The 13,894-nt window shown below is 40.2% G+C and overlaps 1 protein-coding gene across 2 annotated transcripts in view; it reads left to right on the top strand.

Annotated features, from left to right (window-relative positions):
- The window catches only part of LOC135494968 (diacylglycerol kinase delta-like), a 782,762-nt gene that overhangs the window by 691,436 nt on the left and 77,432 nt on the right, over positions 1–13,894 (top strand). For both annotated transcript variants that reach the window (XM_064783336.1, XM_064783337.1), the window contains one exon: positions 13,374–13,478. In XM_064783336.1, the coding sequence (XP_064639406.1) occupies positions 13,374–13,478 (105 nt within the window). The remainder of the gene's footprint in view (positions 1–13,373; positions 13,479–13,894) is intronic.

The following is a 13,894-nucleotide window of genomic DNA, read 5'->3' as shown; positions in this document are numbered from 1 at the left end:
TTTATTCGTCAAAATGCTGAACCTGCTTCAAAGGTTGAAGATACTGTAAGAAAAAATTTGGCTAAAGAATTGAATCAAGCAGCTAATAATGATGCAAGTATGCAAGAAGATAATATAGAAATGACTACTTTTCAATCACAGAAACAAGCTGAAGTGAAAGGTAGAAGACTAGAAACAAATGTAGATGCAGATCTTATTATTGACCAGATGCAAGAAAAATATTGGATGGATATAGCTGGTGATCGTGAATTTCTAAGAGAAAAAATACTATATGTTGAAAAGCAATGGGTTTATGTAGGTCCAAAAGGAGGAACATATAAAATTACAAATGTTGATGGAACACTCAAAGAATTAAATACAATTACGGATAAAAGTAAAGAATTTGGTGAATTCTTTGGTCCATCTAAGTCAGTTCGAATTGAGTCTGAGGATATTGATAAAATTTCACAAGATATTTTAAATGGACCAGAACAAGTAGAATTTTCACAAGATACAGACCCTCTCATTAATAATCAAAATAACAAAATAAAAGCTATCAAATATAGATTAAATAGAGCAAAGGAAGAATATGCTACTGCAAAAGAACACAATGATGAGCAAGGAATGAGAGAGGCTGCAAAAGACATTGATATTGAACTTAAAAACATTCGGCTTACAGCAGATAAATTATCATATTTATATGCAGAAATAATTAATGACCCATCAAGATCTTTGGATGAAAGAATTAAAAATTTATTCAAATTAAAAGAGATTAAAATTGGGTCAATTGTAACAGCTGTTATATTGGTCATTTCTTCTATTGGTGGTGTCATTGGGGGATTATTTAAGACTAAAACAGTACCAAAGCCTGACAAACCTGTCAAGCCCAGTGAACCTGTCAAGCCTAGTCAACCTATAGAACCTAGTAAACCTGATGGTTCGAGTAAGCCAGGAAAAATTCATGATGGTTTGATCAAATTTAAAAATTGGCTACTTTCTTTAGGTAAAAAAGCTTTAATCGCTTTGCCTGGAATTTTAGGCTCTATTGTGTCTACTCTCTTAAAAGCAGCTGCTAGTGTTGTAGGATTTTTAGCAGAGCATGTGATTATTATGGTCGCAGTCACTATTTTAGTGATTGTTCAAGTCATATCAAGCAATGTTGGAACCATTAAACAAAAAGCACATAAAATTTCTTCTAAAATAAATGAACGTTAGATTTCATGATGTATTAAGGATGCTACTTCCAGCGAGTATTCAGTCCTATGACACTGTACAAGTTGAAAAGGCTATTATTCCTATGACTTACTATAATTTTTCAAGGACATTGGGAAATAGTCATCTACGATTAGCGACGGTCGTCAATGATGAATATACAGCACAGGATATCATTGTTATTCCTGATGGATTTTATACACCAGCGACGTATAATAAAGCAGTCAAGGAAGCGTTGAAAGAAAAAGGACATGCTGATGACTTTGAGTTGACTTATATACCTTCATTAGGGAAAATTAACATTAAAGTTGAGCCACCATTTGGAGTCATTCTCCATCAAGAACTAGGTGACATATTAGGAATGACTCATGAAGAGATTACCTTCATAAGCTCAGAAATTACTGGAAATAAACCTTGTAAACTTCTACCTTATCATGAGTATAGAATTTCTTGCAGTATTTTGGATGGACATAAAAATTTAGTGAATGGAAAGCGCAGTGATCTTATTACGTCATTTGTTCCCAAGGGTAAATATTATGGAGATATTCATGAATATACCTCCCTTCAAAAAGTAAAGATCGCAAAGCACGATCATACTAGTATTGAACTACAAATCAAGGATCAGAATGATGATCCTATTGAATTTTTAACGCCAGTTTCCATTGATTTACGATTAGAATAAATGGATAATATAGATGGTGTTGACGCTGAACAATTTAGACTTGAAAAAATTAAAGAAAAAATTACAGAATTAGAGTTGAATATTGACAAAAGAAAAAAGTTACATAAAAATTATAAAAAAGCGAGTCAAATCTTACATGGTTGTGAAATTGGTATGTATATTACCAGTGTCACAGTCGCATCAATTGGAGCTGCGACTGTGATTGGAAATTTCATCAGTATTCCAATTTCTGCCATTTGTATAGTGTTAGGCTTAGTTGGAAAAATTGTCGTTCCTAAATTAAGGAAAAAAGAGAAAAAACATTTAGCTATTTTAATTGAGAAAAAAGCATGCTTGCGAGGTGTTGATAATTTACTTTCCAGATATTTGGATAATGGTACTATTTCTGCAAGTGAATTTGAGCTCATCCTAGAATCCGAAATGACATGACTTTCATCTGAGATAATCAGTTTGGGCTGTCAAGCGAGTCAGACAAAAGTAGTGGGGGCGAGTAAATTTATAAGCTTAAGAGTTTATAAAATTACATCGGTCAGATTTACAATTCCATCTTTATAATACCTTATGTCTATGATAGAAACATCGAGCCATCGATTATAACATACATGTCCATATATGTGATTTTTAATCAACTTTCTTTTGTGCTCCATGAGACACGTGTAATTTTATTGGAAAGTCTGTAACATTCACGATTGGAGTGAGAGTATTTCGAGGTACAAAATTAACTCCGGTCAAAATGACATTTCCTGTCATTGACAAGATTAGGACACCAATGAGAGCTTTCACAGTTTTGTTCATTTTATGATGTTTTTATTTGTATTAGATATAAGATGAGTATAAAATTAGTCCAAGAGATTGAATCCATAGAATTTCTTTCCCTGTTTGGTCTCCTTGACTCCTGTGAATCTTATGTAATTGTGGTGAAGATTTAATTTTTGTTTGATGATCGACGTGGCCCATACGGTCACTTCTTTCGCTTCTGAGTCCACCAGTTCAAGGAGGGTTGATTCTCCTATCTTTGTGGTAATTGTTCTGAATGATTTAATTTTATACCATGTGTTCACGGGAAGATCTTTAAATTTTGTATATTCTGTCACTCTTGAATCAAGTTCTGAATTTGATGGAAAGGTGTTCATTTATTATAAGAAAAGTTTTTCACTTTTTTATTTTTTGAAATGTTGATAATTTTGATAATTTTGGACGATTTGGATGATTTAGTGACTTGACTGAGAAATGACTGGGGAGAATTTAGACTGAGAAATGACTGGAAACTATTTATACTGGGATTTGACTGGGGAGAATTTAGACTGAGAAATGACTGGAAACTATTTATACTGAGAAATGACTCAGATAAGTTTGACTGGGATTTGACTCTGAGCTACAATCCCCACTATTGTACTACTCTCCTCCAACTCCTGTACCCCGCCAACCACTACTTCCCCTTCATCAGCATTGTCTGGAACCTGAGGGAGCAAACCACTAGCCCTCCATCTGTTGAGAATTGTGTTCTCGTTCACCCTCTCTCAAGCCAAACTAATCATTCTCACAACGTTCTGCCTCGAAATCTGCTCACAGTTTCCTATCTCATTGGTATTTCTCACCTTTCACGCTTTCCACAAACACCTCAAATGACACTTAACACTGCGCATTACTGTCAGGTCAAGCGGCTGTAACATTGATGTGCACCGGCCTGGGATGAACGTCTCTGTTCCGTCAGTGTCGTTTAATTCATCTCGTAATACTCCGGTCCAAAACCAGCAGAAACGTCCTTCCCACGACGAACGGTACAACGACTGCTTGCAGCCACTCCATCAAAGACTGGTGTCGAGCCCAGCCATTCGGACTGCCTGTAACCTGAAGATAAAAACAAGGACGGTGTTAGATGACATTATTCATTTCATTATCTAGTGTTGACCTGCAATAAAACATCTACCACTCGTACGGAATCATGACCAAGCTGTAGGTCATTGGTTGTATAACCAAGACATGCAGGATGCGAATGTAATATACAGAATATATTGACCCTTATGCCGTCACGACAAGTCATGGTTCATGGTTCATCTATAATTTTAAAACACTTACCCGGACATTTTCTGGTGCTGTAGCTTGGAGATCCTGGATTACATTTCCATCGGGCTGTAGTCCCCTGAAGTTTACTTCCGCCTGGCTTTTGCGTTCATCGGATGTTATTACCAGGGTTACCGTACATCCCAACGTATTGTTCCCTCTAGAGGACCGAATGTCAACGTGTTGAGATCCTGTCGCATTCATTGTGGTCCGTGGCACCATGTCATACCAAACGAACGTTTCTTTCATGTTCATGATCACGTCAAAGTTGCCATTACGAATGATCCCTTGAGTAGCGATTATGTAGTCACCAACGACTTGTTGGGCGTTGTCCGGAAGAGTCCGTGAGTCTTTGGTCTTCCTCCTGTGACTGACTCGCTTCCTGAAATGGACAATCAATAATTTGTATGAACAGCATTTTTACCACAAACATTTGGCAATGGGAGCGAGTTCAAACTAAACCAAATCCATTGGGAGGCATTGAATTCCCGTAACATTGGTTGTGTCAGCTATATAGAGCCCTGATATGATATACTGTAGTAATTTTCCATAATTACCTTTTCATGAAACCCTGGAGCCATTGATCCGAAGCCCTAAACCGATGTTGACGAGGCCGCTTCTCTCGATATTGCTGTTTTCTGTCTTCAGGTTGTTCTTCCCACCAGGTTCTGAATTCACGTCCAGCTTGGGATTGAATGTCTTCACCAGCGACAGGGAAACCTAATCTGTGCCGTTCCTCGAACCAGTCATACAAGGCATTCTCCATTTCTGGCCAAAGCGCTGAAAATTAAAGTCACGTTTTAGAAAAATTGCATAAACCATAGCGTTGAATCCAAATTAGCATTGCCACTAACGCAACTACTCTTTCTTCAATAATTCTACAGCATCTTTTAAGTGTATAGTATAAGCCTAGTATCGTCAAAAATGGATTGCAAAATTGATGAAATCGGTGGAAAATAGCGTTTTACCTTGTTCATCATGTCCATGCTCCCACTGCCGCCTCCGCAAACGTTGTTCCTCCGATGCCCTGTCTACTGCATCACGGATATCATCCTCATTGTTCAGCCAGTCTCTGAATGTGCGATTATTGATGAAACGGTGTCGGGCAAACGATGTTGGCGTTTCGGCATGATAGACGCCCATCGCATGCTCTAGCTGATAAGTGTCAATGTAGTCTAGCTTTTGTTTCAGACTGTACCCTTGCAGATGACGTCGAATCTGCTCGTTGTCGTCATCCCTGTCCATTCCTTGGACAAGACCAAAGAAAATGGCAAAATACAGCAACAAAAGTAACTTCTTCATCTTCAAATCACCCACGCAAACAAATAATTGAATATGGAATGACCACAGAAATAACCACATCATGTACGTTGTAGGCCCTACATTGTCGTGGCCAGTTGGGCGTACGAGACGAGAGTCTCGTTAAAAACACATGTAAATATCGTTGACCGAACCCGCAACATTCATTGCGGTCTTCGATTCTCAATAGCTCAGGGCCTGGAGACGATCCAGCTTAATTGTCCACCTTGCTGTTGAAAACAGTGCACACTTATCTCCTGCTAGAAGTTATAAATCGACTATATTTGGTCTCAGACATTTTTCGGGCGAAGCCGATGACGGCGGGCTAAGTTGGATTTTAAAGTAGTCAGGTGATCCCAGGCATCGATGATCTGTTCAATTTGATTCACAGCTTGGCCACCAGGAGGGCCAAATCTGAAAACCTTAAAAATACACCTATTGCTTAACAACCATTCTGAACCATCAGCGTTACTCGGTCTGTTATCTCTCAAGAAAAGCATGCCATAATTCTGTACCTCGTGCGCCTCAAGTTGTTGTGAGTAAATCAGAACGCTGCTTTCAAAATTGTGATTTTTCATGAATGAGTCATTTTAGCTCACCTCTCACCGCGGCGTCCGTCATCCGTCGTCGTCCGTTAGCGGAGCACGTTTCGACACCGCTTGGGCTAGATGGCTAAAACTTGGTGTGATTGTTGCTTTGGGCAATATGCCCAGACGTATTTATCTTTTTAGCGATATGACCTACTTTCTGGCTTCCAGGCGACCATCTTGGTAATAGGTAGTTTGCCTTTTTGAAGCTAATGAATGTACGTAGAGTGACGAAAATCTTATGGTGGGTGAATCTAATAAGGATAAATGACATATCACCCGGGTTTTTGATTTCACCTACTTTTCAAGGTCACAGAGGTCAAAGTTCACTAAGTCACTGATAGGTAGAACGTTTCGTTTCTATTTGAGCTGGAAGGTTCTAAACTTTTGAGGGCATGTATCTAGGGACTCTCTATCCTACGCCAAAAACTTGTCCCGCTCGGATTTCAAATATGGCCGCCATGTTTTATAAATCATGTGTTCTCAATCATAAGTCGTTTACACTGGCAATAAATAGTTCAAAAATAATTAACACATGTAATTATTAGTTGCAAATTTATGTCAATCACAATTGTCTGAAAGGTATGGTATGGTAATATGTACTAGAAACAGCGGGAGGCTTCTGAAAACAAGATCGGCGGTAGCGTGCCATCTAGTGAGGAATAACAGAACCAACTTGTACAGGCAGATCCGTGTATTGCGTCAAGGGTTGGTGTAATGGAGTCCGGGTCGGCAGAATTGATCCAAGGCTTGGATGCTTAACCCTTTCACTGCTGAAGCCTCGGAGGGCACCATTTTTTTCATATTCACAAAAACGATCATCCCATTGCATTACAGGATAGATATGAATGTTCTGCATTTAAAATGATAATGATTTTCATAACATTTTGCATTGGCAATTTTTCACAAATTTTTAGTTTGGTCCTCTGGTTGGGGCACCCCCGGACGTCACTGAAAAAATCCAGAAAAAAGAAAAACGTGTCAGTGCATATACATATACATTGCTCTATGACGAGGGCTACACGTCATCCAGTAATATTATCATTGGGTAATATTACCGGTTATATTATCATAGGGTAATATTATCAGTGCAGTGCCCTAGTAAGTGTGTAGCACCCTTAGAGTGTGGGGGGGGAACCCACCAAACCCCCTGGTTGGGAACCTGCTATAGTTCATCATGCCATTTTTTTTTGTTTTGAGAGACAGTTCTTAAGCAGTAACTCAACTGCATCATCACAACAGCCGGCAAAGAAATGGAAAATGTCCCCCCCCCACCCTTCTCGATAAGTCCTTCCGAGCTGCTTACCCGGGGGGGAGAAATTTTTATTCCCACGAGAGTTCCGGACACCGATCTGAGCTCATTTGCATACAGCCAATCAGCGCTATTGTTGGCGAAAATCACGTGGCAACTTAAATGATAGAATATGTGCACGTGCATTTGTTTACCTTTTCCACTTGGCGCAATTTACATTCCTAGTTTGAAGTTTAATATTTAAAGGGAAGATCTGCTGTGGGATTTCAGGGCAATTTACCGTGAAAGTAGATGTTTGTTCTGCTCATTTCTCCAATATTTCTTTTTAACATATATTTGTGATTATGATCTCTGTGTGTCCGAAAGACATCAAACCAATTTCAAGGGTGACTATAGGCAGAAGCAAGGGTGTTATATGGGCCATCTTCATGTGACTATAATAAACACAGTAAGAGCACTGGGTCATGTTAAATTCAGCGCTGAATATCACCTCACACAGGATCAGATAATTTTGACGTACTGCGAGATGAGATAGATCCCTATCGGTGACTTTGGTCAACTTTATCTTCGCCACCTAGCTGCTCCCTATAGTGTCCCTTTGTTGGCAATTATGTAAAATCTGTCGCTTTCAGGTCACCATAGTTTTCAGTCACAGTAGCTCGTCCACAATCCAACAAGGAAAACAATAAGAGTAAACTTGATTTCAACTGTAAAACTGAGTTTATTTTAAGTAGACAAAAAAAACAAATACAGTCATTACAATGAATACTAGTATCATCCCCAAGCATGTCTACTTCAATAACACCTTTTCAATGCCTTGATAATAATTGCCTGTCAAAATTTGTGTGAAACTAGCCAAAGACAAAGACAAAGAGCTTACAAACAAATCATGAGTACCAGAGGCAGGCAGTATATATCCAACAGCTCACTTTGAGGAGTGTGTTTTACCCAGTGTCTGGTTGTTATTAACACAGAAACGAATATCATGAGGGGCTTTGCATCTCGGCCTGACTTGGGAGCTGAAAGGTACATTCTTCTTAACACTTTGAAGACTTTTGTTTAATGGTCTACCTACACCAACACGGTTTCTACCACCCCAAACCATCTTCCTCCTAGCTGCAGCAGTTGGTTGTACACCAATTCTTTTCAGGCTGACTGGAGGTTTTCTCTTTTTGTTTCCTAATGCTTCTGCAACACCAGAGTATCGGCCAAAACAATGAAGCGCTGATGCTAGTACAGAATGTGTCCCAGAAGCTAGTCCTTTGGCCTGTTTAGTGAATGCTTTCATATGTGCTGCAAGGAAGTCTTTATTGCTGAGATAGTTGTATTGGAGTGAAATAAACACCTCTCTGAGTTCATTTAAAAGTGGATCGTCTGTCACTATGGCACAACAGTCAACAGGATTCGTTCCACATGTCCTTGCGTCAAATTGGTTTTGAAGAGAACGTTACAGGTGTAGGCTGTCAAGAGGTGAACTAGTGATCATATCAGAGTAATCCGATTCATCGCCATGTCCATGTCCACTATCGTCATCATGATCGTCGGGTAGAGTTCTCTGCAGCACTGTCAGGGTGATCGTGAGTACCTGCCCCGAGAAAGTTTACATCCGTCATAGTATCTTCTATTGCCATTGCAGGTGGTTGCTGATTGAAGAGGTTGAATAGCGCCTCCAGAAGCAAGCAACAGCGCCACCCGTAGCAGAAATAAGCACTGCTTAGTGACGTCATGGTTTCCATATACGGCATCTCATTTGCATATTTTTACAACCTTATTTACTACGAGTTATAAATATGCCAGTAGCACTGTATCATGCCGGGCGGCGCTGTCAGGTGTTTACACTATGGGTTACGTAATCGGCTACAAAGAGGCCAGTGTTCTAGTAAATGAAGTTAGCAATGATAGCGAAAGAATGTTAGTGTATGTAACGCAGTCAATAGCGATAGTAGTGAGTTGGAGAGAGGAGAAAATGGAAAATGGAGAGAATAGTATTATGGCTTTCGAGTCGCCGGTGGATTCTGGGCCGGTGGAGAGCGAGGCCCCTGATCCGAACAGTACAGAAGAAATGGAGCAGCATATTATCCAAGACTTGTTTGACAACCGTGACGACTCAAGATATTTGCCAGAATTGCCGGCAATGAACATGAGTGAAGAGGAGATGGGGCCATTCCAGCCAAGTGACCTGTCACTGCTCATGGCGAATGTCGGAGCCTCCAGAGACGCTGGTCTCGTCAGTACGCCAACGGCATTGAGGTGTTCCCCAAGGGTGGTGCAGACGCCAAGACGTGAGACTAACACCGGCGCGGTGACAGCTGTAGCAGATGGAGCCACGCCACTAACATTTTTCAAGCATCCGAGTGGTACCTTACAGATCCGCAAGGGGCGCATTACCGAAAATGTTGCAAAAATCAATAACGTGATCGTAAATATTGTCATATTTTTCAAGATGAGAGTATGTAAATGATACGCAAACGGTAAACCAATGAAAGGCCAGTATCTATTGAACCTTACAAGTAATTTGGGGGCCTTGAAACTCCTTATATTTATCAATGAAACCTTATTCCCGCCTAAGGTTTTGACCGGGCCGTCCAAAACTCCCCATTTTTTGGCGGGCCCTTCCCTTTAAGTGGCTGAAACCATCCCTCTGGCACTTCAGAACAACCAGTTGCCACTTGGTACAGGAGTTTCCTCATCAAGGGATCAGTGACTGGGATAAAGTTCCACGATGGGATGTTGAACTTCTTTTGTACAATATACTGATGTTTACATGGTCCACCTGCAAAGAGAGGAACCCCCAAACCTTCATGATGGTACAGTCCTGTGACACGTTAAACCCAGGGCGAGGAAGGGGTACCCCTTTGATGGTACCCTTACCCAGACCCTCAACCATCATTACCCTTCCTTTTCACTGGGATGATATTGGCAAGACTGCCAAGAGGTGGTAAACACTGGTGGCTTCCTTAAGACAATTGCATGTGGTTTTACCTGGGCAACCAATTCAATGGGTCAGGGGTCAGGTTTTCCCCCACCAACATGTTGTCGAATGCATCAAATATTGGTTGGAAAGGGTTTTTGCAGGCCAAGAGACTGGAAGACACTTGACTCTTGAGGAAAACCAGACTGATGACCAAAGAACCTGTGGAACATAGAACCCTCTTCATCTGGGAGCATAAAAAGCCTGCTAGCGAATATTGATTATTCTTTAGGAAAAACCAGAAGATCTGCAAAACCAATGGTACCCCATAAAAACATACATTCCATAATGTGTCTTCGCGTCCAACCACTACCCATTTGGAATTCGTTCAAACGGTTTATTGAAATCTAAAAAAAAAACTTCCTCGAAACGCCAGCCCTGTTTTTGCTAGCGCTTGATTAATTTGGGATTATATTCATTTTAATCGTCTATTGGATATTATTACTGAAGTCTCAAAAATCAAAACACATATTTATTTATTTATTTATTTATTTATTTCGTACGAAGTACAATAGACAGTGAGTTAATAGGGTGCATGTACATGTATATTTGTGCAATTACAGGCGTTATAATAAGAACATAGTTATTACATACAGTTTAATCAAGTCTCATCTGTACACACTACATTTAGCATCTGCTCCATCTCTGTTTTACTTAGAATAGAATAATCCCAGCGGTCGCGCATTCTCAATAGGTCCCTAATTACTGGTCCGTTAGGCTCCGTTTCCTCAAATGTCTCCTTCTTTACTGGTAGGTTGTCTATAGTACACTGGAACAAGTCGCATATTTTCAGCAGATTTCGTGATGCACTCGTTCCGCCCAGAAGAGTCAATTCGACACTTATTGAAACTCTCTTGCTTTCACTGTTCATACAGCTTTTAAAGAATCTCGCAAATCTCTTAAAAACCTGGATATCGGACTGTTCATCTCTACAAATAGACGGCAGCAGTATACAATGGGTTCTGCAGGGTAACCTGAATAACTTTCGAATGCAATTTCTCCAAGCAGTGTTGAATCTGCTGAAGGATCGGTGAGAATAGTCCCATAGAGCGCTACCGCACAATGTCATAACATATGATTTAAACAGCCTGTACTTTACTTCGAAATCACAGAACCCGAATAATGATAACAGACAGTTTGTTCGTTTGTACATTTCCGCGGTGACATCGTTAATGACGTTATCCTTAACGTCAACGCCAACCATGTGTCCTGGGTGTTTTGTGTGGTCTTGGGCAATAATTCTGCCGTTCCATATAATGAATATCTCCTCGTTTGGCTTCTTTATACCGTAGAAAAGCAAAATGCTCTTTGTGGGATTAAACGTGACATGATACTCCACTGAGAAAGTATCGCATATCTTCAACATTTCCATCAACCCGCTTTTCATTGGAGATAGAATGACAATGTCATCGGCGTAGCCAAAGGCCCCCATAAACACGTGACCAACATGACATCCCAGTTTGGAACATTCCAATCGTTGAAGGAGTACATCCATATATATACAAAAAAGAATTGGGGATAAAACTCCCCCCTGTTTAATCCCGTTTTTAACACTAATTGGCCTGCTCAGTGCGGTTTTCCACTTTACCCGACACTGTTGAGTCGCGTAAAGTCTAGCAAGAAATCTGGCTATAAGTGGACAACACCCTTTCTTTTTGAGTAGATTAAAAAGTTTGATATATTGGACTCTATCGAACGCTTTGCTAGCGTCTAGGAACATAGCGTACACATTGGACCCATTCTTTCTGAAATAGTCGATAGTTTGTTGCATGGTAAAGGTGCATTGCGTGGTAGAACCTTTGCTTTTAAAACCGAACTGTAAATCTGATGACTTAAACGTGCCGGGGCACTTCTTAATCACAATGTGGTCGAAAACTTTCCCAAGAATGTTACTCAACGTTATACCCCTATAGTTTTCTGAGTCGCTCAAAGACTTTCTAGTGTTTTTAGGAATAGGAATGATAACTGAGTTTTTGAAAGCTTCAGGGACATATGAGTGCGTTAGCATACCCGTGAGTAATGCAGCCAGAAGTTCATCTAAGTCTGTAGTGCCATGTATTAAATGATCCGAGAAGAGAATTTTATGCCCTTCATGCTTTCCTTTGTTTAAAAGTTTAACCGCACCGCGGACTTCTGCCGGTGTGATCACGTGGCTTTTGCAAGCACACTTATTCTGCATACAGCCATTGCCGATGTCTCTGTCCAGTGAATCAATCAACTCATTCATTTCTGCCTGGTCGTACCCCGCAGACGAATAAAGTTGTTCATATTTGTCAGCGAAACTCTCAGCTATTGAATGTTCATCATTGGCATCGTCTACTTTGTTTGGAGTTGGTTTCTTGCCTCCCTTTACTTTGTTTACCATTTTCCAGAAATCTTTATCATCGTGTTGTATATGGGCCTCGGCAATATGCATTTGTCTCTGCGCGACGTTCTGTTGTTTTAGTCCTTTTATAGCTAAGTGATATCTAGCTCGGGTTGTTCTCCTAATATCAGCAACCACTCCGTTTCGCGGACTCCCGGCATCCTTCCACATGGAGTGCCAGAATATTGCACGTTCGCGCACATCTTTAACGTGATCGTTCCACCCTGGAATGCCTCTGTTTTGGGTGTCCTTAGGTCGACCTTGAACAGGTAAACATTCTAAACCTGCGTTAACGCATGCTTTAACAATAGAGTCGTGAACATTAGAGTTGTGGTCATTACACATGAAGTTCCGACAACCTGACATCCCGATAGGGAGGTCTATTTCGCCCAACTTATTATCTAGACATGTCTTATACGCTTGAATATCGGTAGCTGAAACCCTATTTCAGTTCGCTACCGGTTCATTTCTCACTGCCGCACCATTGTCCTCATAATCAACGCTTAAATCTGTTGTCAGCATATTATGACGGGGGCAACCCCCCTAACCCCCTTGACATTGCAGTTTGATAAAAAACCAGTGTGAATATTCGTGTGATTCTCGGAGCTTAGAATAGTCGAATTGCTGCATTTGCGCGTTGATCTCTTTTGGTGGCCATTTCAAGTCAAATTTAAGCCATTTGAATCGAATCCATGGACATGTGAAACATTGTTTACATTGGATACGTATGCACGTTAACTATAGTAGCGCTTCGCAGAAAAGCCTGCTGTGCGCTTATTATATGTTTCATGGGTTTTAGACTTGACCTACTTATCAAGGTCACATTCTATGTTAAAAGGCATAAAAGTTCAATTTGGCTGAATGCTAAAGCATGTTTCTTAACTCAACAAGAATTGTCCACAGCATTTTATTACTGTGAGCACAATGATCCCTGACCTATTCATTTGCATCTGTTGTTTCAGCGTTTGAGGCCAGACCTTGAAGAGAAATTAAGTGCCGCTTTGGCCAACATTGAGACGGACACGAAAAAGATGTTAGATATCCCTGGCTTCCAAGTGGACGAGGAGGTAATATTGAGTTCTACTTCTTGTTTTAGTTTTCGTGATTTGTTTTTTCTGGCCTTGTAGTTTTGGGAAAAGAAATGGAGTCTGTAAAGTTGCAATGTCAGCAAGACACCAAAATGATGACTCGGGGCCCAACAGCAGTGAGAATTAAATGCCGGTGACATCAAGATATGTTATTCGATATTTCCTGGAACTATCGCACTGAAAACTCTACAAAACCACAATTTTGTTTTTCTAATAATTTCCGTTTTGTTTTACAAATCAAATTCCTTCTACAAATAGCCTGAGATTGTTTAAGACATCACTGCACATTTTTAAGGGTAAAGTCGATTTATTTGCTGCAGTTGGTGGCCTGTTTCAAGTGTAGGTAGAATTTCAATTCTGTGAATGAAGTATGTTTTTACATGTAAGGTAAAATG

This window comes from Lineus longissimus, chromosome 10 (assembly GCF_910592395.1).
Source record: "Lineus longissimus chromosome 10, tnLinLong1.2, whole genome shotgun sequence".
NCBI lineage: Eukaryota > Metazoa > Nemertea > Pilidiophora > Heteronemertea > Lineidae > Lineus > Lineus longissimus.
Note: the sequence above shows the minus strand (reverse complement) of the source record. Positions and strands in the feature narration are given on the sequence as shown.